General features: G+C 45.5%; 1 protein-coding gene across 1 annotated transcript; it reads left to right on the forward strand.

Moving 5' to 3' along the window:
* Positions 1 to 17989: 17989 nt before the first annotated feature.
* LOC124673250 (ricin B-like lectin R40G2) lies at positions 17990 to 24279 on the forward strand. Its single transcript, XM_047209370.1, has 6 exons — positions 17990 to 18341; positions 18431 to 18823; positions 18911 to 19262; positions 23127 to 23428; positions 23543 to 23665; positions 23774 to 24279. The coding sequence occupies exons 1-6, from the start codon at positions 18063 to 18065 to the stop codon at positions 24005 to 24007; spliced, it is 1683 nt and encodes a 560-aa protein (XP_047065326.1). The 5' UTR covers positions 17990 to 18062; the 3' UTR covers positions 24008 to 24279.

Consider the following 24279-nt stretch of genomic DNA (forward strand, 5'->3'; position numbering starts at 1 on the left):
GGAATAGATCACATCAATATTATCATAGCAATAGTTAACTTCGCAATCTACAAGAGATCATGATCATAGCATAAACCAAGTACTAACACGGTGCACGCACTGTCACCTTTGCACACATGCAGGAGGAATAAAACTACTTTAATAACACATCACTAGAGTAGCACATAGATAAATTGTGATACAAACACATTGCAATCATAAAGGGATATAAATAAGCACTTCACTACGCTCTTCAACAGTGAATAAGTACTTCGTGAAATATAGCCTAAGAGACCCACACGGTGCGCACACTGTCACCTTTACACACGTGGGACAAGGAGTCTCCGGAGATCACATAAGTAAAACCCACTTGACTAGCATAATGACATCTAGATTACAAGCATCATCATATGAATCTCAATCATGTAAGGCAGCTCATGAGATTATTGTATTGAACTACATAGGAGAGAGATGAACCACATAGCTACCGGTACAGCCCCGAGCCTCGATGGAGAACTACTCCCTCCTCATGGGAGCAGCAGCGGTGATGAAGATGGCGGTGGAGATGGCAGCGGTGTCGATGGAGAAGCCTTCGGGGGCACTTCCCCGCTCCGGCGGGGTGCCGGAACGGAGACTCCTGTCCCCCAGATCTTGGCTTCGCGATGGCGGCGGCTCTGGAACTTTTCTCGTATCGTGGCTCTCTCCGTAAGGGTTTTCGATGCAGGGGCTTTATATAGGCGAAGAGGCGGCGCAGGAGGGTCAACGAGGCGACGACACCATAGGGTGGCGCGGGCCCAGCCCTGGCCGCGCCACCATGTCATCTGGGGCCCGCAGGGCCCCCTCCGGCGGCTCTCGGGTGTTCCGGATGCTTCCGGGCAAAATAGGAACCCGGGCGGTGATTTCGTCCAATTCCGAGAATATTTCGTTACTAGGATTTCTGAAACCAAAAACAGCAGAAAACGAGAACTGGCACTTCGGCATCTTGTTAATAGGTTAGTTCCGTAAAACGCACGAATATGACATAAAGTGTGCATAAAACATGTAGGTATCATCAATAAAGTAGCATGGAACATAAGAAATTATCGATACGTTGGAGACGTATCAGCATCCCTAAGCTTAGTTCTCGCTCGTCCCGAGCGAGTAAAACGATAACAAAGATAATTTCTGAAGTGACATGCCATCATAATCTTGATCATACTATTTGTAAACATATGTAATGAATGCAGCGATCAAAGCAAAGGTAATGACATGAGTAAACAAGTGAATCATATAACAAAGACTTTTCATGAATAGTACTTCAAGACAAGCATCAATAAGTCTTGCACAAGAGTTAACTCATAAAGCAATAATTTAAAGTAAAGGTGTTGAAGCAACACAAAGGAAGATTAAGTTTCAGCGGTTGCTTTCAACTTGTAACATGTATATCTCATGGATATTGTCAACATAAAGTAATATAACAAGTGCAATATGCAAGTATGTAGGAATCAATGCACAGTTCACACAAGTGTTTGCTTCTTAAGGTGGAGGTAGATAGGTAAACTGACTCAACAATAAAAGTAAAAGAATGGTCCTTCAATGAGGAAAGCATCGATTGCTGTATTTGTGCTAGAGCTTTTATTTTGAAAACATGAAACAATTTTGTCAACGGTAGTAATAAAGCATATGAGTTATGAAAATTATATCTTACAAGTTGCAAGCCTCACGCATAGTATACTAATAGTGCCCGCACCTCGTCCTACTTAACTTGGACTACCGGATCTTCGCATGCCATGTTTCAACCAAGTGTCACAAAGGGGTACCTCCATGCCGCTCTGTACAAAGGTCTAAGGAGAATGCTCGCATTTCGGATTTCTCGCTTTTGATTATTCTCAACTTAGACATCCATACCGGGACAACATGGACAACAGATAATGGACTCCTCTTAAATGCATAAGCATGTAGCAAAGTTATTATTCTCATATGAGATTGAGGATATATGTCCAAAACTGAAACTTCAACCATGGTTCATGGCTTTAGTTAGCGGCCCAATGTTCTTCTCTAACAATTTTGCATGCTCCAATCACTAAAATGATAGACCTTCGAGACAAGACGGACATGCATAGCAACTCACATGATATTCAACAATAGTTGATGGCGTTCCCCGAAGCATGGTTATCGCACAACAAGCAACTTAATAAAATATAAAGTGCATAAGTACATATTCAATACTACGATAGTTTTTAAGGCTATTTTGTCCCATGAGCTATATATTGCATAGGTGGATGATGGAATTTTAAAGGTAGCACTCAAGCAATTTACTTTGGAATGGCGGAGAAATACCATGTAGTAGGTACGTATGGTGGACACAAATGGCATAGTAGTTGGCTCAAGGATTTTGGATGCATGAGAAGTATTCCCTCTCGATACAAGGTTTAGGCTAGCAAGGTTATTTGAAGCAAACTCAAGGATGAACAGGTGCAGCAAAACTCACATAAAAGACACATTGTAAACATTATAAGACTCTACACCGTCTTCCTTGTTGTTCAAACTCAATACTAGAAATTATCCAGACCTTAGAGAGACCAATTATGCAAACCAAATTTTAGCAAGCTCTATGTATTTCTTCATTAATGGGTGCAAAGTATATGATGCAAGAGCTTAAACATGAGCACAACAATTTCCAAGTATCACATTATCCAAGACATTTTAGAATTACTACATGTAGCATTTTCCAATTCCAACCATATAACAATTTAACGAAGAGGAAACTTCGCCATGAATATTATGAGCTAAGAACACATGTGTTCATACGAACCAGCGGAGCATGTCTCTCTCCCACACAAGGATGAACTTATTCAGAGAACTAAGATAACAAAACAAAAACAAAAATAAAAGCACACAGACGCTCCAAGTAAAATACATAGGATGTGACGGAATAAAAATATAGTTTCACTAGAAGAAACCTGATAAGTTGTCGATGAAGAAGGGGATGCCTTGGGCATCCCCAAGCTTAGATGCTTGAGTCTTCTTAAAATATGCAGGGATGAACCACCGGGGCATCCCCAAGCTTAGACCTTTCGCTCTTCTCGATCACATTATATCACCCTCTTCTATTGACCCTTGAAAACTTCCTTCACACCAAACTTCAAGCAAACTCATTAGAGGGTTAGTGCATAATCAAAATTCACATGTTCAGAGGTGACACAATCATTCTTAACACTTCTGGATATTGCACAAAACTTCTGAAAGTTAATGGAACAAAGAAACTCATTCAACTTAACAAAAGCGGCAATGCGAAATAAAAGGCAGAATCTGTCAAAAACAGAACAGTCCGTAAAGACGAATTTTAAGATGGCACCAGACTTGCTCAAATGGAAAAACTCAAAACTAATGAAAGTTGCGTACATATCTGAGGATCACGCTCGTAAATTGGCAGATTTTTTCGAATTTTCTACAGAGGCCTGTGCCCAGATTCGTGACAGACAGCAATGCTGTTTCTGCGCAGCAATCCCAAATATAACATCAACTTTGACATAGAAACTTTACTTGGCACAACAAAACACAAAACTAAGATAAGGAGAGGTTGCTACAGTAGTAAACAACTTCCAAAACACAAATATAAAACAAAGTACTGTAGCAAAATAACACATGGGTTATCTCCCAAGAAGTTCTTTCTTTATAGCCAGTAAGATGGGCTCAGCAGTTTTAATGATGCACTCGCAAGAAATAGTATTTGAAGCAAAAGAGAGCATCAAGAGGCAAATTCAAAACACATTTAAGTCTAACATGCTTCCTATGCATAGGAATCTTGTAAATAAACAAGTTCATGAAGAGCAAAGTAACAAGCATAGGAAGATAAAACAAGTGTAGCTTCAAAAATTTCAGCACATAGAGAGGCATTTTAGTAACAGGAAAATTTCTACAACCATATTTTCCTCTCTCATAATAACTTTCAGTAGCATCATGAGCAAACTCAACAATATAACTATCACATAAAGCATTCTTATCATGAGTCTCATGCATAAAATAATTACTACTCCCAACATAAGCATAGTCATTCTTATTAATTGTAGTGGGAGCAAATTCAACAAAGTAGCTATCAAATATAGGAGGTATATTGTAATCATAATCAAATTTATCCTCCATAACAGGTGGTAACAAAAGACTACTATCATTATAATCATCATAAATGGGAGGCAAAGTATCATCAAAGTAAATTTTCTCCTCAATGCTTGGGGGACTAAAAATATCATGCTCATCAAAGCCGGCTTCCCCAAGCTTAGAATTTTCCATAGCATTAGCAACAATGGTGTTCAAAGCATTCATACTAATAACATTCCCATTATCATGCATATAAAGTTCCATGGGTTTTTTAATTCTCTCTTCAAACACATCATGTCCTAATTCAAGATAAAGTTCATAAAGATCTCTCATATTTTTGTTGTTTTCCATTATGCCTAACTAGTGTAAACAAGAAACCAAATGTCGCAATTGCAGAGTCTAAAGGAAATAGCTTCGAGTACTTACAACGGCGCCGGAAAATAGCTTAGTAGCCGAGGTCCGGAGTGTGAGTACCTTTTACCTTTCCTCCCCGGCAACGGCGCCAGAAAAGTGCTTGATGTCTACGTTCCCCCTCCTTTCCCGTAGACGGTGTTGGGCCTCCAAGTGCGGAGGTTTGTAGAACAGCAGCAAGTTTCCCTTAAGTGGATCACCCAAGGTTTATCGAACTCAGGGAGGAAGAGGTCAAAGATATCCCTCTCATGCAACCCTGCAACCACAAAGCAAGAAGTCTCTTGTGTCCCCAACACACCTAATAGGTGCACTAGTTCGGCGAAGAGATAGTGAAATACAGGTGGTATGAATATGTATGAGCAGTAGCAACGGTGCCAGAAAATAGCTTACTGGCGTGTAGTTGATGGTGGTAGTATTGCAGCAGTAGTAACACAGTAAAACAGTACACAAGCAGTAGTAACTCAGCAGTATTTAGGAACAAGGCCTAGGGATTACACTTTCACTAGTGGACACTCTCAACATTGATCACATAACAGAATAGATAAATGCATACTCTACACTTTTGTTGGATGATGAACACATTGCGTAGGATTACACGAACCCTCAATGCCGGAGTTAACAAGCTCCACAATAATGCTCATATTTTAGTAACCTTTAGTGTAAGATAGATCAAAAGACTAAACCAAGTACTAGCATAGCATGCACACTTGTCACCTTCATGCATATGTAGGAGGAATAGATCACATCAATATTATCATAGCAATAGTTAACTTCGCAATCTACAAGAGATCATGATCATAGCATAAACCAAGTACTAACACGGTGCACGCACTGTCACCTTTGCACACATGCAGGAGGAATAAAACTACTTTAATAACACATCACTAGAGTAGCACATAGATAAATTGTGATACAAACACATTGCAATCATAAAGGGATATAAATAAGCACTTCACTACGCTCTTCAACGAGTGAATAAGTACTTCGTGAAATATAGCCTAAGAGACCCACACGGTGCACACACTCGTCACCTTTACACACGTGGGACAAGGAGTCTCCGGAGATCACATAAGTAAAACCCACTTGACTAGCATAATGACATCTAGATTACAAGCATCATCATATGAATCTCAATCATGTAAGGCAGCTCATGAGATTATTGTATTGAACTACATAGGAGAGAGATGAACCACATAGCTACCGGTACAGCCCCGAGCCTCGATGGAGAACTACTCCCTCCTCATGGGAGCAGCAGCGGTGATGAAGATGGCGGTGGAGATGGCAGCGGTGTCGATGGAGAAGCCTTCCGGGGCACTTCCCCGCTCCGGCAGGGTGCCGGAACGGAGACTCCTGTCCCCGGATCTTGGCTTCGCGATGGCGGCGGCTCCGGAACTTTTCTCGTATCGTGGCTCTCTCCGTAAGGGTTTTCGATGCGGGGGCTTTATATAGGCGAAGAGGCGGCGCGAGGAGGGTCAACGAGGCGACGACACCATAGGGTGGCGCGGGCCCAGCCCCGGCCGCGCCACCATGTCATCCGGGGCCCACGGGGCCCCCTCCGGCGGCTCTCGGGTGTTCCGGATGCTTCCGGGCAAAATAGGAACCCGGGCGGTGATTTCGTCCAATTCCGAGAATATTTCGTTACTAGGATTTCGAAACCAAAAACAGCAGAAAACCAGGAACTGGCACTTCGGCATCTTGTTAATAGGTTAGTTCCAGAAAACGCACGAATATGACATAAAGTGTGCATAAAACATGTAGGTATCATCAATAAAGTAGCATGGAACATAAGAAATTATCGATACGTTGGAGACGTATCAGCTGCCTCATGTAAACTTCCTCTTCCAGAACACCATGAAGAAACGCATTCTTCACATCTAATTGCCTTAGGCTCCATCCTCTGGAAACTGAAATGGCTAGAACAAGTCTAATAGTTGCAGCTTTAACAACTGGACTAAATGTATCCTCATAATCTATGCCGTATCTTTGCTTAAAACCTTTTGCTACTAGTCTAGCTTTATACCTATCAATTGTTCCATCAGCTTTTCTTTTAATTCTATAGACCCATTTGCAATCTATAAGATTTATGCCATGTCTATGTGGTACTAGATGCCAAGTTTTATTTTTTACTAAGGCTTCAAACTCATCATCCATAGCATTTTTCCATTTAGTATTGCTAAGGGCTACCTCTATGTTATCAGGTTCACTAGGTTCATTTCTTGCAGTAATTAAACCATACCGTACTGTGCCGTCGGTGTATATTTTCTCCTTTCTATTTCCAGTTTGTGATCTGGTTCGGTAGACAGGCGGTGCAGGAGTGCGTGTAGGCGGAGGCTGCACAGAAGATCCTGCTGCCTGCGTCGGATCCGGTGGCCCAGCAGAATCTGCCTGCTGTCGAGCTGTGGGAACTCGCGCCGCCATTCTGCCACGAGCGGGAGCTGTGCCGATTGGCCCAGCAGACCTGCTGTTGACCCACCTGGTCGGTTGTTCCCGCATGGGTGGAGCAGGAGGAGGACCACGCGGTGGGGTCGACGCATTTGTCGTCCTGGACGTGGCGTCGCGTGAATGGCCATCGCTTGGGGATGCCGAAGGGGCAGGCGACGTGGCGCCTGCCGATTCCCCTGTCGCGCCTGTGGAGGTAGACGCGGATCCTGCCGCTGCAGATCCCGATGCTGATTCTTCGGAGATCTCAGGCGAATCATCATCGTATTCAGCGCCGTGGCTGCCGTTTTGTGCCGAATTTTCTTCTCCGTCATTTCCACCCGTATGATCATCAAATGAAGCTGAATTTTCGCCCGTGTCTTGCTGTAGTTCCTGAGGAGTAATAGTTGGAGCTAAAACAGGAGAATCATTAGTCATTAGATCAATGCACTGTTGTTGTCCCCCGTGATCTAATGGCAAGGAATTTTGCATGGATGCGGGAAGAAGGAGAATTTCCTTGCGAAGGAGGGCGCCGGCATTAGGGTGGAGTTTGGAGAAGGGAAAAACTGATTCGTCGAAGACAACGTCTCTTGATATGTAGACTCGACCAGAGGACACATCAAGGCACTTAACACCTTTGTGCATGTGACTGTAGCCGATGAACACGCATTGCTTAGAGCGAAAAGCTAATTTTCTAGTGTTGTATGGTCGAAGGTTTGGCCAGCAAGCACAGCCAAAGACCCTTAGAGATGAAAAATCTGGAGTTTCTTGGAGAAGTCGTGTCATGGGAATTTCTTGATTGATGACTGAAGATGGTAACATATTGATGAGGTATGTTGCAGTCAGAAAAGCCTCATCCCAAAATTTTAGTGGCATGGATGCTTGTGCAAGAAGTGCTAAGCCGACCTCTACAATATGACGATGCTTGCGTTCTGCCGACCCATTTTGCTGATGCGTATGGGGGCATGATACATGATGTGTGATGCCAAGTTTGGTGAAGAAAGGATTGAGTTTTTCGTATTCTCCACCCCAATCGGATTGGATGGCAATTATCTTTTTATCAAATTTGCGTTCAACGAGATTTTTGAAATTCTGAAACACCTGAAAGACATCAGATTTCTTTTTGAGGAGATAGATCCATGAAAATTTACTAAAGTCATCGATGAAGCTTACATAGTATGAAAAACGACCAATAGAAGTGGGTGCCGGTCCCCATACATCAGAGAACACCAATTCTAGAGGTTTAGTTGACACACTAGTTGATCTAGTATAAGGAAGCTGATGACTTTTTGCTCTTTGACATGAATCACAAATAAAATCACTCCTAGGCTTATCGAAAAAGGGAAGCTTAAAACTTCTAAGGACTCGTTGAACGACTTTGAAAGAGGGATGACCCAAACGGTCATGCCACCTTGTAGCTGAAGGCTTGGTGGCACTAAGGACTCTTTTATTTGGACTTGACGATGACACCAGTGGATAGAGGCCTCATGTGCATCTACCCTTAAGAAGAATTTTCTTCGTTTCCAGATCCTTCACATAGAAATACCAAGGGTGAAATTCGACATAGACATGATTATCTCTTGTGAGACGATGAATTGAAACTAGATTCTTTGTAGCAGATGGAACATGCAACACATTGTTGAGATGAAAATGTTTGGATGGGGATTTAACAAGTGCATGACCAATGTGACTAATGTTCATACCTGCTCCGTTGGCCGCATTGATCTTGTCACGGCCGTGATACTTCTCTTTCATTGTGAGCTTGTCAAGCTCGCTTGTGATGTGGTCGGTGGCGCCGGTGTTGGAGTACCAATTGGTATCGACACCGTAGGAGGCGGCGTTTGCGCCTCTCTCCTCTTCTTCCTCACCGTCATCTTCTGAGTATCGGTGCCAGCACCGATATGCAGAGTGGCCTGGTTTGCCACAGATTTGGCAGGTCACGGCGTCGCGGTCTCTGCCGCCGCCTCTGCCACCACGGCGACCGCCACCGCGGCCACCTTGGTGCTGCTGCTGATGACCCTGTCCATGCCCTTGGACATGGCCGCGGCCGCCTCCACGGCCACGGTAGTTGCCACGGCCGCCATGCCGTGCGCCGCGTCCTCGTGCAGCTGAGTTGACGGAGGACTTGGGCTCGTCGTTGTTGATCAGCAGCTTCATGTGGTTGTCGTAGGAGGAGAGCTGCACGTAGAGCTCAGGGACGGTCACCTTGTTGTCGGGGTTGGCCCCGATGGCGGCGAAGAGAGGATTGTATGGGTCGTCCAGCCCAGCGAGGAGGTACTCCACCACCTCGTCTTCCTCCATGGGACGGCCCGCTGCTGCGAGCTCGTCGGTGATCGCCTTCACCGCTGCAAAGTATTGCGCGGTGGTTTTGCCTTCTTTCTTCGTGTTGGCAAGTTGCACCCGCAGGTTGGCGATGCGAGTGCGCGACTTGGCTGCAAACATTGTTTTGATTGCGAGCCAGACCGCTGATGCCGTCCTCATCCCGATGCAGCTCACGAGGATTTCCTTGGACAGAGATGCCAACAGATAGTGCAAAACTTGCTGATCAGTCTGTACCCAATTTTCATATTCTGGGTTGCTTACCTCAGTGCGGCCCTTGCCGTCACTGTCGTCGACGGTGATCTTGTCCGCCGGCGCCTTATTGGTTCCATCAAGGAAACCCATCAGGCGAGCACCTCTGATGGCAGGAAGAACTTGTGTCTCCCATAGCAGGAAATTATCCCGCGTCAGCTTCTCCGATGTGCCTTGCGATGGAAGGGGGCTGCTCATGGCGGCGCTAGAGGAGGAGCTCATGGCTAGGGTTTAGACGTGTTTTTGGAAGGGTGGCTCTGATACCATGTGATAATTTGTGTTAACGATACCCTTTGTCTCGGGATCGGTTTCATGTTATATAGGCCGCAACATTGGCAGGATTTACATTGAGTTTGTTTACAACTTGGAGAGGAGATAAAGGAGAGATATGGACCGATCCTTATAAACCGAATCAGCCCGTACAATATACTAACAAACTCTATCTCTACGATACTATCTATCCTTCACAGAGTTCCCCAAGGATCTTGTTGTATTCTCTTATTTTTGCTAGTATTTTTCTCTAATGTTGGACTTTATTTATTTGTTAATTTATTTATTGGTTTGGGAGTTTCATAATGAAGACCGTTGTTCATTCGAGAAAACATAATATAGCTAGAACCCTCACAAATAATAATAATAATAATATTAATATTAATAATGTACCTAGAAATTGTAGAGTTGTGTGGAACAACCTTGGCCTGATCTCTCTACCGTGGCTTGTTACAAAGGGGTATCCGGCTATCCGCTGACCACCCATTTGCGTAGCAACAGCCCGACCAAGAAAATCCCCAAAAACTGTCTTTCCTACACGTACACATGTTGGTAGGCCTGTTACTTTACAGCATCTCTAACAGGCGCGGCAAAAGACGCGCGCTAAAAAAACCGCCTGTTTGGCTGGCGCGGGCGCCCGCGCGAGCTCCTAGCGGACGCGCGAAAAAGAGGCGCGCGCTAATTTTTTTTACCGCGCTCGCGCTTTTAAGCTACCCCGCGCGGGAAAGTTGCCACGTCGGCTGGCGCGCGTTATAAACGCCACGCAGGCGCGCACGCCAACCGTCCGGAACGTTCAGTTGCCCCGCGTGTTGCTCCGCCCCTGCCACCCTCCTCTCGCCGCTCCCTCCCACGTCGCGCCCGCGCCGCCGCTCCGACAACAAGATGTCTCCCCGCCGCCGCTCCACCTCCGGCTACCGCGGCGTTCGCGCGCGACCAAGCGGCCGCTTCGACGCCGAGATTCGCTGAGGCGAGGAGCGCATCCGCCTCGGCACCTTCCACACGGTGCACGAGGCGGCGCGCGCCTACGACGCCGTCGCCTTGCGCCTTGGCCGCTCGCGCCGCCGGATGAACTTCCACGATGTGTGGACACGGTAGCAGGCGGAGCAGCTCGCGCCGCCATCGCCGGCCGTCATGCGCGAGCAGCAACGGCGCCAACGCGAGCTCGAGCAACGGCTCCTCATCGCAGAGGGCGACGAGCGCCTCCGCCTTGAGTGGGCGCGGCAGTTCCCGGAGGACGTCGCCGCGATGGAGGCGTTCTACGCGCAGAAGGAGGCGCAGAAGACGGCGGCGGCGAAGAAGCAGAAGGCGAACCGCGAGAAGCGCCGGGCGGAGTCGGCGGCGAGGAAGATGGCGAGGGCGGAGAAGGTGGCAAGGAAGGCGGGGGAGAAGAAAAACGGCGCCGGACCGTCGACGATCGTCCTCTTCTCCTCCTCCTCCTCCTTCGAGTGGACATCTACTCCGGTGTCCGACACTACTCCGGCGTCCGACAACACCCATTCGTCGGACTTTGATTGGGACTCGGAGTAAATTTAGGGTAGTTTTAAATAAAATGTCGCTGTACCGTCGAACTTTTAATATATTTCGTATTTTCAGTTAATTTTTCATGTTTTGTTCGATCTGTTTTGAACCAAAAATGATCAAAATAGTCGTTCGCGTCGCGCCGCGCGCTGCACAATGGCGCATCCGATGGAGGAGCACTTTTACCGGCGGAGCACACGTCGCAAAATGGAGCGTCCGGCGAGGCAATTTTCAGCGCAGCGCGCGCTATCAGTTTACAGCGCGGCGGAAGCGAGATTTAGCGCGCCGTTTTTTTAGTGCGCGCGTTGGAGATGCTCTTATCATAGAGAGCGCCGACCTATGCCTGATCTTCATACAGAAGCCATCCAGAAAAAACCTGCCAAGCTCCGCGAACAGATCAGCGCAACGCAGCTTATTTTATCAAGTCAAAATGGTGGTTGGCTCACCAAATCCAAGTCTCGTAGCAAATGGTCACATCCTTGACAGCCAACCACTCCAAGACAACAAAGATTTTTTTTATACTACCCCCATTCTAATAAATAAGGTCTATATTAAAGAAAAAAATAAAACTATGTACAGTTTAACTAAGTTTTTAGAATAAATTATTAATATGTTTAATATAAAATTAATATTTTTGCATACATAAATGTACTTTCATATGCTATCAGCATGATACTATGTTTCTAAGGGTTTAGCTCAACTTTTCTGAAAATATAATACTCCGTAATTATTTATTAAAATTGGAGTAATTATTTTACTTTAACCATCGATCAATTCATAATCATCAACATACATATTAAAAAAATTGCAAAAGTAAATTTTGGATCACCTAGCTACGACTACAATCACACAGGAACGAGCCGAAGTCACACCCTCAATGTTCACAGGGCAGGGCAGGGCACACATGGCACGACCACTGTGGATCGCCATTCGAATCACTACTCATTTAACAAATGTTACCCATACAAGACAAACTTTGCCTCGAAATAGATCACGAATGACAAGTTTCACCTACTCACCTGCACCACCCAAGCGTACTACGGCACACCCCTCGATGGATGCACGCGCCAACAGCTTTCATACGGCCAATGCTTGCGGAAAACAATCCAAATGCTTCGTAGCTTTCCTATTATTACCTCTGTTCAAAAAATACGCTTTTTTCTATAATATATATCTTTTAAAAATGCTAAACTAGCTTTTTAAAAAGTCCTATATCTTAGAACGGAGAGTAGTTCAGCGCGCTGAGAGAGAAACGGTGCAAGTTTCCACCGAGAAGATAAAAAAATGCAGGACCGGAAGCTATGCATGCACCGTAATTTCTGCCGGATTTTTTTTTGGAGCAACCGGCATTTTTATTAAGCAAGAGGAAAAACTATACAAGGGTACAAGAATAGCATGTTTATTTTAAAGTGAAAACATGCGAGAAACCACGACGCCAAAACAAACAAAAGCACTCTAATCCGGCCCGGCCGGAAAATTCTGCTTGGCGACGGCAAAGCTCGCCCTTGCAAGCGATGCCACCTCAAGGTAGGTGAGACGGCGACCCGTGAAAATGCGCCGTTTGTTTTCTTCCAAGCGTTCCAAAGAACACAGAGAAGACGTTCACTAAGCCGACGCTTGCCAGCCCCTGGCTTCCCGGCGATGATGTCGTCCCACCAATCGGAGGTGGACTCGTAGGTTTGACCGTGCGTGACAAGACCGTCAATGTTTTCCCTCTGAACGAGAGTCCATATGGCCAAGGTGAAGGGACAGTCCTTACAAAGATGGGTGGCAGTTTCCGGAGCAGACAAGCACAAAGGGCACACAGGGTCATGGGGACATCCCCTAACGGCAAGCATGTCAGCAGTGAGAAGCTTCCCATGGAGGGCAAGCTAGGCGAAGAGCTTGCATTTGGGTTCCGTGTGCGCCAACCAAATCTTCTTTGCGTCGAACTTGGCAAAGCAGCCGAGGAACTACATATGATATGCAGAGCTAGCGGAATAGACACCCTCGGAGTTGATCGTCCAGGTGATGGTGTCCGGTACGTCCGGGGTAAGGTGCATGCCCGCGACGACCTTCCAGACCTGCATGTATTGCTCCAGCTGGACTGGGGTTGAAAGCCTAGCAATGGAGCGAATCCAGTTGCCGTCTTGCATCTCTTTTGCAACATGTCTTGCTTTCCTAGAGGCCACCTTGTAGAGATCCGGGGCCCACAGCCGAATAGGACCGTGTTCCGACCAAGGGTCGAACCAGAAGGAGGTGGATTCATCATTTTCAATGGTAATCTTCGTAGCAGCCCGGAAGAGATCCATGTCCACTTCATCGCAAGGGAGTTTAGGGTGTGTTTGGTAGCCCGGCTGACCTCAGATATTCTCATCTCAACCCAGATTTTTTCAGTTTTCTTTGTTTGGTAGGTCGGGTCGGCCCAACTGGGCAGTGCCCACCTCACCCGAAAAAGAGCTCTCAGCCCTGCCCGGTAGAGAAGCTCAAATCGAGCTTCGCACCTGGGCAGGGCTGACCTCGCCCGGAAAACTCCCCGCGCGTGCCTCGCTCGACCGAGACCAACAAGGGTCACACGCCCGACCCCTCATTCCCCGCCCTCGAACGCTCTCTATCGACCCGACGCCCACCTGCGCGCCTCCCCAACGACCGCCTGCGCGCCTCCCGGACGCCCGCCTGCGCGACGCGGCGCCGTCTCCCCGACGCCTGCGCGCCGCCTCTTGACGCCGGCCTGTGCGGCCACTCTACTGACGAGCTCAGCCATGAGATGGACGAGCTGAGGCCATGAGCCAGATGAGCTTCGGCCTCTCCATTGAAGAGCTCCGGCCACGGCCACGTACCACCTCCGCCACGACCACGGGCCGGCGCCGCCACGGCCACATCCACAGGCCAGCGCCGCCACGGCCGGCAGGGATCCGATTGCTTTTGTTTTTTAATTTACAGGGACTCGATTGCTTTTTCGTTTTTCTTTTCAGGGGCTTTTGTGTAAAACTAGTACCTCAGCATGGTTGAAGACATGGCTGAGCACCAAACAGCTTCTTGGTCCAGCATGGTTGAACCCACCCGACCCACCAAATACATAGCAAAATCTGACCCCAACTTGCATAGGGTGAACATATCTCGGCTAAGAAAGACAATCCCAAGTGAACCGACCTACCAAACACACCCTTAGAACCTGCCCAGGTTCGCTGTGGGTCGATCAGTCCATTGACGCCAAGGCCATCGCAGGTGAAGGGCGCGGCCTGAGCACTCGAGGTCCGGCATGCCGAGTCCCCCCAGATGGTAATCTTCGTAATTACTGTCAGGATGTAAGTTCTTGAGTACTTTGTAATTACTGTACATGAAAAGCTGGTCAAGTGACACGACAGCGGCAGTGAATAGAGAAAAAGAATGCAAAAGAAGAATCCATGATAAAGCGTTCTGTTTCTAGAATTCTAGTTGGCCGAAGAAGAGGACGACATGACCCATGACCCATCCATCACAGGGGGCATCCGGCCGAGCTTGGAATCCCACCTTGTTTTGTGGGAGAATCATGCAGCGTCGGGTGCACGCTTCACACCAAGGCCGTTGGTGGCTAAAAGATGCTTCTCTTTTTTATGCCTTTTGGTTCAGAAATATGGCATGCGTTTTATCTTTTGAGAGGGGTAATTTAGGTGCATCGTGCATGCTCTTGTGTTTCAGATGTTTACAACAAACTTTTGCTAGATTAATCGAGAATTAAGTTAGTTCTAAATCACTTCTAAAACCGTTAGATTTACATTGTGATTTGTGCAAATGAAAATTGCATATTTTTCAAAAAGGAGGCCGAACGATGCAATTTTGTTTCCAATTGCACATTTTTTTCTAACTACACAATAAGTGAACGGAAAATTAGATGACCGGCAATTACTTCTATCGATCGAGAACTAGCCACATCGTTAGAAAAAAAAAACATACTCCCTCCATTCTAAAATAAAAGCTGCTTAACATTTTGTAGATACTAATGTATCTATAATTAAAATATATCTATATACATCCGTATCTTAACAAAGTTGATCAGCTTTTTTAGAGATGGAGGGAGTACAAAACAAGTATTGTGACCATTTCAAAAACAAGTAGAGTACTAAAGTCGTGTAACAAACAAAGTATGTTACTCAAGAGAATACTATGGTGGTGTGCTGGTTAGCTCAGTCCTCGTCTCTCAAGCTACCTACCAACCCATTGCACTCGATGTTGCCGCTTGAGCTAATACTAGTGTATCAAAACTCATTCAAGACTTAAACTTACGTGATACAGTTTTCCTCCCGTCTCTCCTTCAGCCGCCGGCCTCAACCCTAGCCGTCTCCAGTTCATCCTCTTCCATAGATTGGTTCCCCCTCCTCCGGTCGGCTTCGCCGGCGTCGGGAGGAGTGGGGAACCCGATCTATGCGTGGAGTTTCGAATAAAAGTATAATTTTTATTAGATTATGTTAGGATTTTGGTAGTCGTCTTCTTGTTGGTTTCCCCTCAATGGAGATGGCATCGTCTGCAATAAGTGATCTTCGGCGTTTCGTTCGGCGACGAGATCTTCTTCTCGGCGTCAATGGTGGTGTTGAACAATCACAATTTTCTAGGTATGGGCCTTCGGATCTTGCTTCACCAGATGGATTTTGGATCTTTTGTCGTTGTTGCCGCGAGGAGGATTATCCTCGCAGTTTTTGTCCCGGCTGCTACGTCCTCGACAATGGTGATTCGTACTCTCGGCTCTCCATCGATGACGACAAAGCTAGTCGGTTATTATTCCCTGACATACTGGTGTTGGTACTCTTGCCGATGTTGTATGACTGCTTTAATGGTTGCGTGCGTGCACGCGGTCTTGGCATTGCGGCTCAAAAAAATATGGGAGATCTTTCATCGGTATCTACAGGTCTATGGTTCGTTATCTATCTTTGGCTGCCTTCAGAAGAGTACAAGATTGTGTTCTGGAAGAAGAAAGAAATTGAAGACCTCGAAGATTTGTTACTATCTTTTAGACTTTATTTTGTAATCGTTGGAGTCAGTTCATGTATCTCTACCATGTACTGTTTGTTGCTATGAATATATGTGGTATTGATTGTCAAAAAAAAAACTCATTCAAGACTTTCTTTGGGCATGCACAGGTAAAATATGTGGAGAAAAATGCAAAGTCGACTAGGATGTGGTTTGACACGCTACGCTCAATGGTTGTTGCTGCATTTGGATGAGTTCGTGTGTTATGTTCGCCTTCGGTGACCTTGCTTTGAATGGATTGCTTCAGAGAAAAGTTAGGAGGAGTGTAGTAACCCATGTGATGCGAGTATGGGACTTACATGAACCTCTTCAACACATATACTAATATCACCATTGGCAATGAAGCGATCAATTTTTTCCCCATTTTTTCATCTTACCTATTTTTTTCTGGAATGCTAGATTATGTGGATCACTTGCTACGGTTAATCAACATGGCCGTCATTATCGATGTGGTCAACCTCCAAGCCAAAGACTCCACTTTTAGAATCTCAGGAGTGACAACAAATATTTGGTCACCTTCTCCTACAAAAGCTCAATATTATGGGGCAATCACCATGAATTTTAAAGCTCATTGTTCGGAAGCATTGGGCACCTCCACAATGCAAATTGTTTGCATGGTTGATTATCCATAACAAGGTTTGTACTCAGACGATGTAGCTCGTCACGGTTGGACAATTGTGCAACTTGTCAGATGTGTAAACGTGTCCAGAAATAGCCTTCTTTTTCGATGCTGCAACTCCATTCATATTTGAAAAATGGGCCCTCATGGATTTCAATCGACATGCACCCGGAGGAATGAAATGGGATTGAGAATGCCAAAGATCGGTGGTTGGGCACACTTTTTTTTAGGTCGGTGTTCTAAGGAAGGCGATTGTTCCAGTGTTTCTTCTCGTCTCATGGCATGTTTAGGAATGAAAGAATGTGGGGGTCTTCCGCAACGTTTCCACTATGCATCCTTCCTTCAGTGTCCTCTCCTTCCTTCCTATGCTCAATATCATATATTTGGGATATGATGTTCACTCAGTAAGACTCACAGCGAACTATATGTAGTTTTATTTTCTGATGACTTTGTTAGATTAAGATTTTGTTTGACCAAAACAAACTCAAACATAGCAAAATATTATGCTTTAGTAGAGAGTTACTTAGCCTATAAGCATGGTGTTTATAAAAAAACATTGCTAGGATGATAATACACAAAACAAACCCCGAGAAAACACAAATTATACTTTATTAGAGGATACTTAATCTGTAAGCATGGTGATTGTATAGAGGAGAACACTGATCGGATGAGACAAAGGATCGGAGCACAAAATACAAACAACGGCATTTTGTTGCAGGGAAAACTACAAACAACACTAACTGTGCTCCACTAATCAAATTCACACTGCTGGCATACGGAGTAAGTGTCCATTGCACATTAACACCCATACATATACAGCTAATGCAATGTTAATGTCGATCAAACCATGGAGTACTCGTCAATATCTTACCAAATCTTCCAGTACATTTCCCTCAAAAAGAAGATCTTCCAGTACACTCGTACCAAACGGCTATAAATGCAAAAATTGCAAAATCTCACCTAAGATCTGTATACTCCAGTATAAAAATCAATGAGTGTATCCGTAATTACTACCTGCCATTTACACAGGAGATACTCCGAAGATTTACGTTTGGTGACACATTGCCACGTCACCAAACGGGTCCTCGTTGATCTGCTCCATTTTCCTGTATAAAATGGCACCATGGTGCAGCTCCTCTCATCGCAGCTTGCGACCAAGCCATTCGAGTCGATCACACCACACGCGCCGTCGTTAAGCCCAAGAAAGAAGATGTTCGGCTTCGGGCACCACCACAGCCAGGCGCCGCCGTCGTCCGGCCCGAACCAGATCTTCAAGATCTTCTGCCGCGCCTCCGAGGACTATGTCCTGGCCGTCCGCGACGGCGAGGTCGTGCTCGCCCCCGTCAACCCCAAGGACGACACCCAGCACTGGCTCAAGGACATGCGGTTCAGCACCACCGTCAAGGACGAGGAGGGCATGCCGGCGTTCGCGCTCGTCAACAAGGGCACCGGCCTCGCCGTCAAGCACTCCATCGGCCAGTCCCACCCCGTAAGTCTTCAGTCGAATTAATCAAGCACACACACATCCGGTTAATGATTTTGATTGATCCCGACATGGATGGATATCTCTGTATACAGGTGAAGCTGGTGCCGTTCAACCCGGCGTACGAGGACGCGTCGGTGCTGTGGACGGAGAGCAAGGACGTGGGCAAGGGGTTCCGCTGCATCCGCATGGTCAACAACAACCGCCTCGGCTTTGACGCCCTCAACGGCGACAAGGACCACGGCGGCGTGCACGACGGCACCACCATCGTGCTCTGGGAGTGGTGCAAGGGGGACAACCAGTGCTGGAAGATCCTGCCATGGGCCGAGGCGCACGCCGCCGTCGACTCCGGCGCCTGTGCCGGCAACGGCGGAGGGCCACCCGTGCACGCCGTGCGCATCTTCTCCAAGGCCAGCGAGGAATACAGCCTCACCGCCCGCAACGGCACCGTCGTCCTCGCGCCCACCAACCCCAGAGACGAGTACCAGGTACTACTGTGCCAGTACCAAAACACCATTTTTTATTTTGTTTTGTTGCGTCTTCTCTGAAATTATTTGCTGGACCTATATGAGCAGCACTGGATCAAGGACATGAGGCACGGCAGCAAGATCAGGGACGAAGAAGGGTACCCTGCCTTCGCCATAGTGAACAAGGTCACCGGCGAGTGCATCAAGCACTCCACCGGCCAGGGCCACCCGGTGAAGCTGGTGCCGTACAACCCGGGGTACCAGGACGAGTCGGTGCTGTGGACGGAGAGCCGCGACGTCGGCAAGGGCTTCCGCTGCGTGCGCATGGTGAACAACATCTACCTCAACTTCGACGCCTTCCACGGCGACAAGGCACACGGCGGCGTCCACGACGGCACCGAGATCGTGCTCTGGAAGTGGTGCGAGGGCGACAACCAGCGCTGGAAGATCCTCCCCTGGTGTAAGTGACAACGATCACATCGATAAGATACTCTATGTGCATCCATTCTTGAATTTGTGTTCTGACGATTTAGGTTGTTGTTTGCAGAGATGTTTTACCGGGAGAGCTGCATTGCCATCGATCGCCATGAGTTAAGTCTGGGGACAAGTCCCTACCCGTCGTCGTCGTAATCCTCTGCTTCTGCTGGCTAATAATGTTGCTGTCGAAATAAAACCGTGTGCGATGTATGGCAATGGTGTCTGAGTGAGTGTCGAGTTGTGACTGAACCGGCATTTCTGAGAGAGGAGGGGGGCCTGATTCTGAACTCTGATGTAACTCGTCTCTGTTTCTAGTACTGGGACCTGTACTGCTCTGTGACCTGCATTGTCTGTTTTAATTTTCTTCGATCTAATCAATGAATGGGCTCACCTATCTTGCACCTTTTTCGTACGTTTGTTGTTCGCTTGCTTGGTCATCTGCTGCCAACTTTCTTAGATCAATTCGGCTTGATTTTCAGTTAGGTGGATCTCTTTGCATTGCTATTTCTTTATCAGTATCATGAGGGTGTGACTGAGGCACTTGTTCACTACGCGGAGACGACTAAGCAGCCTGAGGGCTGAGCTTATGTGACAACGAAATCTTGTCGTCGTGGTCGTCAATTGTTATGGCCATATATTTCTTTTCTTAGTTTGAACTTTTATAGAGAGGAAAGGAAAAAAAAAATGTTTTCTAGAACAGAAGAGGTTGAGCATCCGGGTCGCTCACGCGGGGGATGCCGAGGTATGTGGACTATTCCCTCCTTCGCAAATTACAATGCCTATAGTTTTCAGTTTTAATTCAAAGTTTTTAAAATTTGAGTAACTATATAAAAATATATCAACATCTAAAATTTTAAGCGCACATAATATGAAAATATATTTCATGATGGTTCTAAAAATATTAATTTTGGATTATAAATGTTGACACTTTTTTCTATATACTTGGTCAAACTTTGAGAATTTTTAATTTATCCAAATATTGTAGGCATCCTATTTTGGGATAGAGGGAGTACTAAAGGTGGTTTGAGTCTTTGAGGCAATGAGGTATTTTCTTGGTGTTTCAGGATTTGTAGCAGCAGTATGCAAGTGGGGGCGACAAGACATGAGAAGTCCACAGTCTTACCTTTCGGGGTGAAAATCGAAGGTCTTGCTTTAATTATTTGTACTTAGCAATGATCTTGTTAAAGGTTTTTTTTTGAGTGCGGGGACTTTCTTGATGGTGAAAACCTATGATGTATGATCGGGTGATAACGCTTGTGCACTGTTTCCATTTTGGAGGCCGTGCTTTTGAAGAACTTGGTCTCGACGTTTTGTCTTGGTGGTGTTTATGTTGCTGCTATGAATACTGTAGCGAGACTTTTTTTTACCTTCTTCTATTTTTGGTTGTGTGCATTCGACTTCCATTAGGTTATTTTGTTGTTGCAGCGGCTGGATGTAAGTGATATCTTCGCGATATTAATATATTTCATTTATCGAAAAGAATAAATAGGGAAAAAGAAGATGTCCAACATATTGTTCTTTAGATACAAAAAAAATAAAATGTTACATGTGTGCTCAGGATTGCTTGATGCCGGCTCAAGAATTGTAATTTTTCAAGAAGAAAAAATAGCAACTATGAACATGTAGAAGTATTATACGAAAATATGAACATGATTTCCTCAATAAACTTTACATCATTTAGCTTTAAAAAATTTATTATATACACTATATTGTGGCAAGGAGATAGTATTAGCCTCACATTATGGGCTCATATACCCAAGTGTTTTTACCATAAAGAAGTTGCTTAGATTGTACAAAATACACACACTGAAATATGACATAAAATTATGTAATCCAAATTAGGTCATGTGTATGGATGTAAATAGCTAGGATAATTTGCTTGTCGAATCCCGTTCTGAATCCATTTTGAAGAATCTATATATGACTTTAGCGAACCTAACGGATAAGGATGCGATTCTCTGAAATGTCATCCACTAAGATGTACAATATAGCAAATAACATGAAACTATGGATTATCCAAAAAAAAAATTAATCAAGATTATATGAATGTTCCAAAGCGGATTATCTGATTTTCAGGTGAAAACCCAAGGTTAGTCAGACACGGTTATGGTTATCAAATTACTAAGTTTATTTGGCGAACATATTTAGCTTTGAATTCTATCACAGATGACCTGATGGTTCGATCAACTATAAAACATATATTTATACCATCTCGTAATGCTTGGATCTTATTCTAAACCATGCCTATATTTTTTTAACTTTTTTCTGCTAATCTAGAAGGTTATATCTATCTTAAGTTTTGTAGAATATAATCTCATCCTATGAGAATATTTATCCTATACATTTTTGTTTCTGGTCCAACAGCGTCTCATTTTGATTCAAATCCATGGTTTGATATATTTAAGTTCGAAACCACGAGCGGTGATTATCTGCTCCGTTTTGAATCCAAAGAATATTGTAAAAGATACTGCACAAGCATAATTCGATTTGTGTACATTCCTAGTCACATGTTTTTTCTTTGGCTTGTGGTCATTGCATGGTTCTATCTGGTAGTGAGGAAGATAAGAACTGCGTCTAAATTTTGCAAATCGGGCCAATATAAAATGAATCTAACACCATATTATTTTCTTGCAGGAACCAGAACGCAGTTTATAAATATAATCGAGTTTGGCCCTCCTTTTTTTGAGGGGAAAAGTAGGGACTTTATTCATCACTTTGAAACAGTGATACAAAATCAAGTGGTTGAATGAACCACACATTACGTCCAAACTGCTTAGAAATAGCATGAGCATCAAAGTTTGAATCCCTAAGGTTATAAATATAATCGAGTCTGGCCCTCTTGATAGGCAAATCCTATATGCCGACCAGTTCGACGCCCACTAACCGCCGCACACCCCACACGGTTGATGGGCCTAGCCCATTTTCGGGCCTTTTCTGTTCCTTTTGTTTTTATTCTCTTACCTTTTTCTTTTGTTTTTTCTGATTCTTTTTTTTGTTTTCTGTACTTTTAACGATTTATTTTAAAATATTTACATGTAAAAAAATTCATATTTTGGAATTTTCAATTTTTTGGAAAATGTTCATTTTCTGAAAAAACTTTCAACTTTGGAAAATGTTCTGATTTTTAAAATATTTGGATTTAAAAAATATTCAAAATTTTAAAGGAAAACATGAAAAAATAGATTTTTCCATAAAAATATCAGATTATAAAAAGAAACAGTATAGAAACAATAGAAAAAAAAGAAAACGAAAGGAAAAGAAAAGAAAAAGAAGAAAAAATAAAATAGAATAAAAATCAGAATTGCCTCCATGTTGGGCCAGAGCCCCATATGGGATCCAGATTTTATAAACGGGCCGTTTCATTTCATTTTTTCTGGATAATGGGCCGGTTCATTTGGACTGTGCTTTGCCAATTTTAGCGCGATCATCCTTTTATATTTTGAACGGGCACTGTCACCCGAATTTCCCAGTACGAAAGTAGTTCTAGCATCCTGGTGCAGTGATAATAATCGTAGATCAGCAGGAGCCCATACAAGATTCGCCGGGCTGCCTCGTGGAACCCACTAGCTACTTCCCTACCTCTCCAGCAATAATAGACAGAGATTCTTACCAAAACTACCAGAAATCGATCGCATCACGCAAAGCTACTCGTAGCTAGCTAGTGTGGCATAGCATCACGACTTCAACTTCTCGATCGTACCTAGTGTGGCATGGCATCACCTATCCGATCGAATCCCACCATGCACATCGACATCGTCCTCATTCGCTTATCACCTGACAGCGTAAGGTTAACGCCATGTACAGCAATGGATGTACCGGCCGGGCCGTCTCCTATAAATCCCCCGTCCCGTCGGTCGCCATGCATTGTCCAGATCGAGCAGCTATCTAGCCATGGATTACTACCGTCGCCACGAGAACTACGGTGGGTATGGAATGGCAACACCGGGGTACGGGATGGCAACTCCGGGGTACGCGCCGCCGGTGCCATACGGCATGTCTCAGGTGAACATCGAGGGCAACTGCGGTGGCCGTACCCTGCCGCCGCAGCCCACGGTGAAGGTGTACTGCCGGGCCAACCCCAACTACGCCATGTCCGTCCGCAACGGCAAGGTCGTGCTCGCGCCGGCCAACCCCAAGGACGAGTACCAGGCAAGCCTAATTAACTATAGCTAGCTAGGACATCAGACTTATACCAAGGTTTCATCCTGAGTCAGTGTTTACTGATCAGTTTGACCTTTGTGTGTGTGGGTTAACTGCTTGCAGCACTGGATCAAGGACATGAGGCACAGCACCAGCATCAAGGACGAGGAGGGGTACCCGGCCTTCGCCCTGGTGAACAAGGCCACAGGGGAAGCCATCAAGCACTCCCTTGGCCAGTCCCACGCTGTAATCAAGTTTCTGGCTCCCTTGATTTATGATTTTCATAACCTGACATAACAAAAGAAAGTAGAACTGTGCACATGTGACTGAACTGAACATATATTGCACATCCAGGTTCGGCTTGTGCCTTACAACCCTGACTTCCTGGACGAGTCGGTGCTGTGGACGGAGAGCCGGGACGTGGGCAACGGCTTCCGCTGCGTGCGCATGGTGAACAACATCTACCTCAACTTCGACGCCCTCAACGGCGACAAGTACCACGGCGGCGTCCGCGACGGCACCGAGGTCGTGCTCTGGAAGTGGTGCGAGGGCGACAACCAGCGCTGGAAGATCCAGCCTTACTACTGATGGAACCACTGAATATGACTGAACCAGCCATGCTTGGTCCGCACGGAGCATACGTATTACTGGTACTGCAGAGCGATGCCTCCCTACACTCAAGAATATCGGAGCCGTCGTCTACTGCCTTCCGATGATGCGATCCACGCTGATGATATACAGAAGGTCGGACGACAAGAGCTCGTGTGCGGGCACCAGACGCTAGCTGTTGTGCTTGTACGTGTAATGATAATAAGTTAATAGTATGTCAATAAAGTAACTTTGAGTGTGATTCCTTCAAA

This window comes from Lolium rigidum, chromosome 7 (assembly GCF_022539505.1).
Source record: "Lolium rigidum isolate FL_2022 chromosome 7, APGP_CSIRO_Lrig_0.1, whole genome shotgun sequence".
Taxonomy (NCBI): Eukaryota; Viridiplantae; Streptophyta; class Magnoliopsida; order Poales; family Poaceae; genus Lolium; species Lolium rigidum.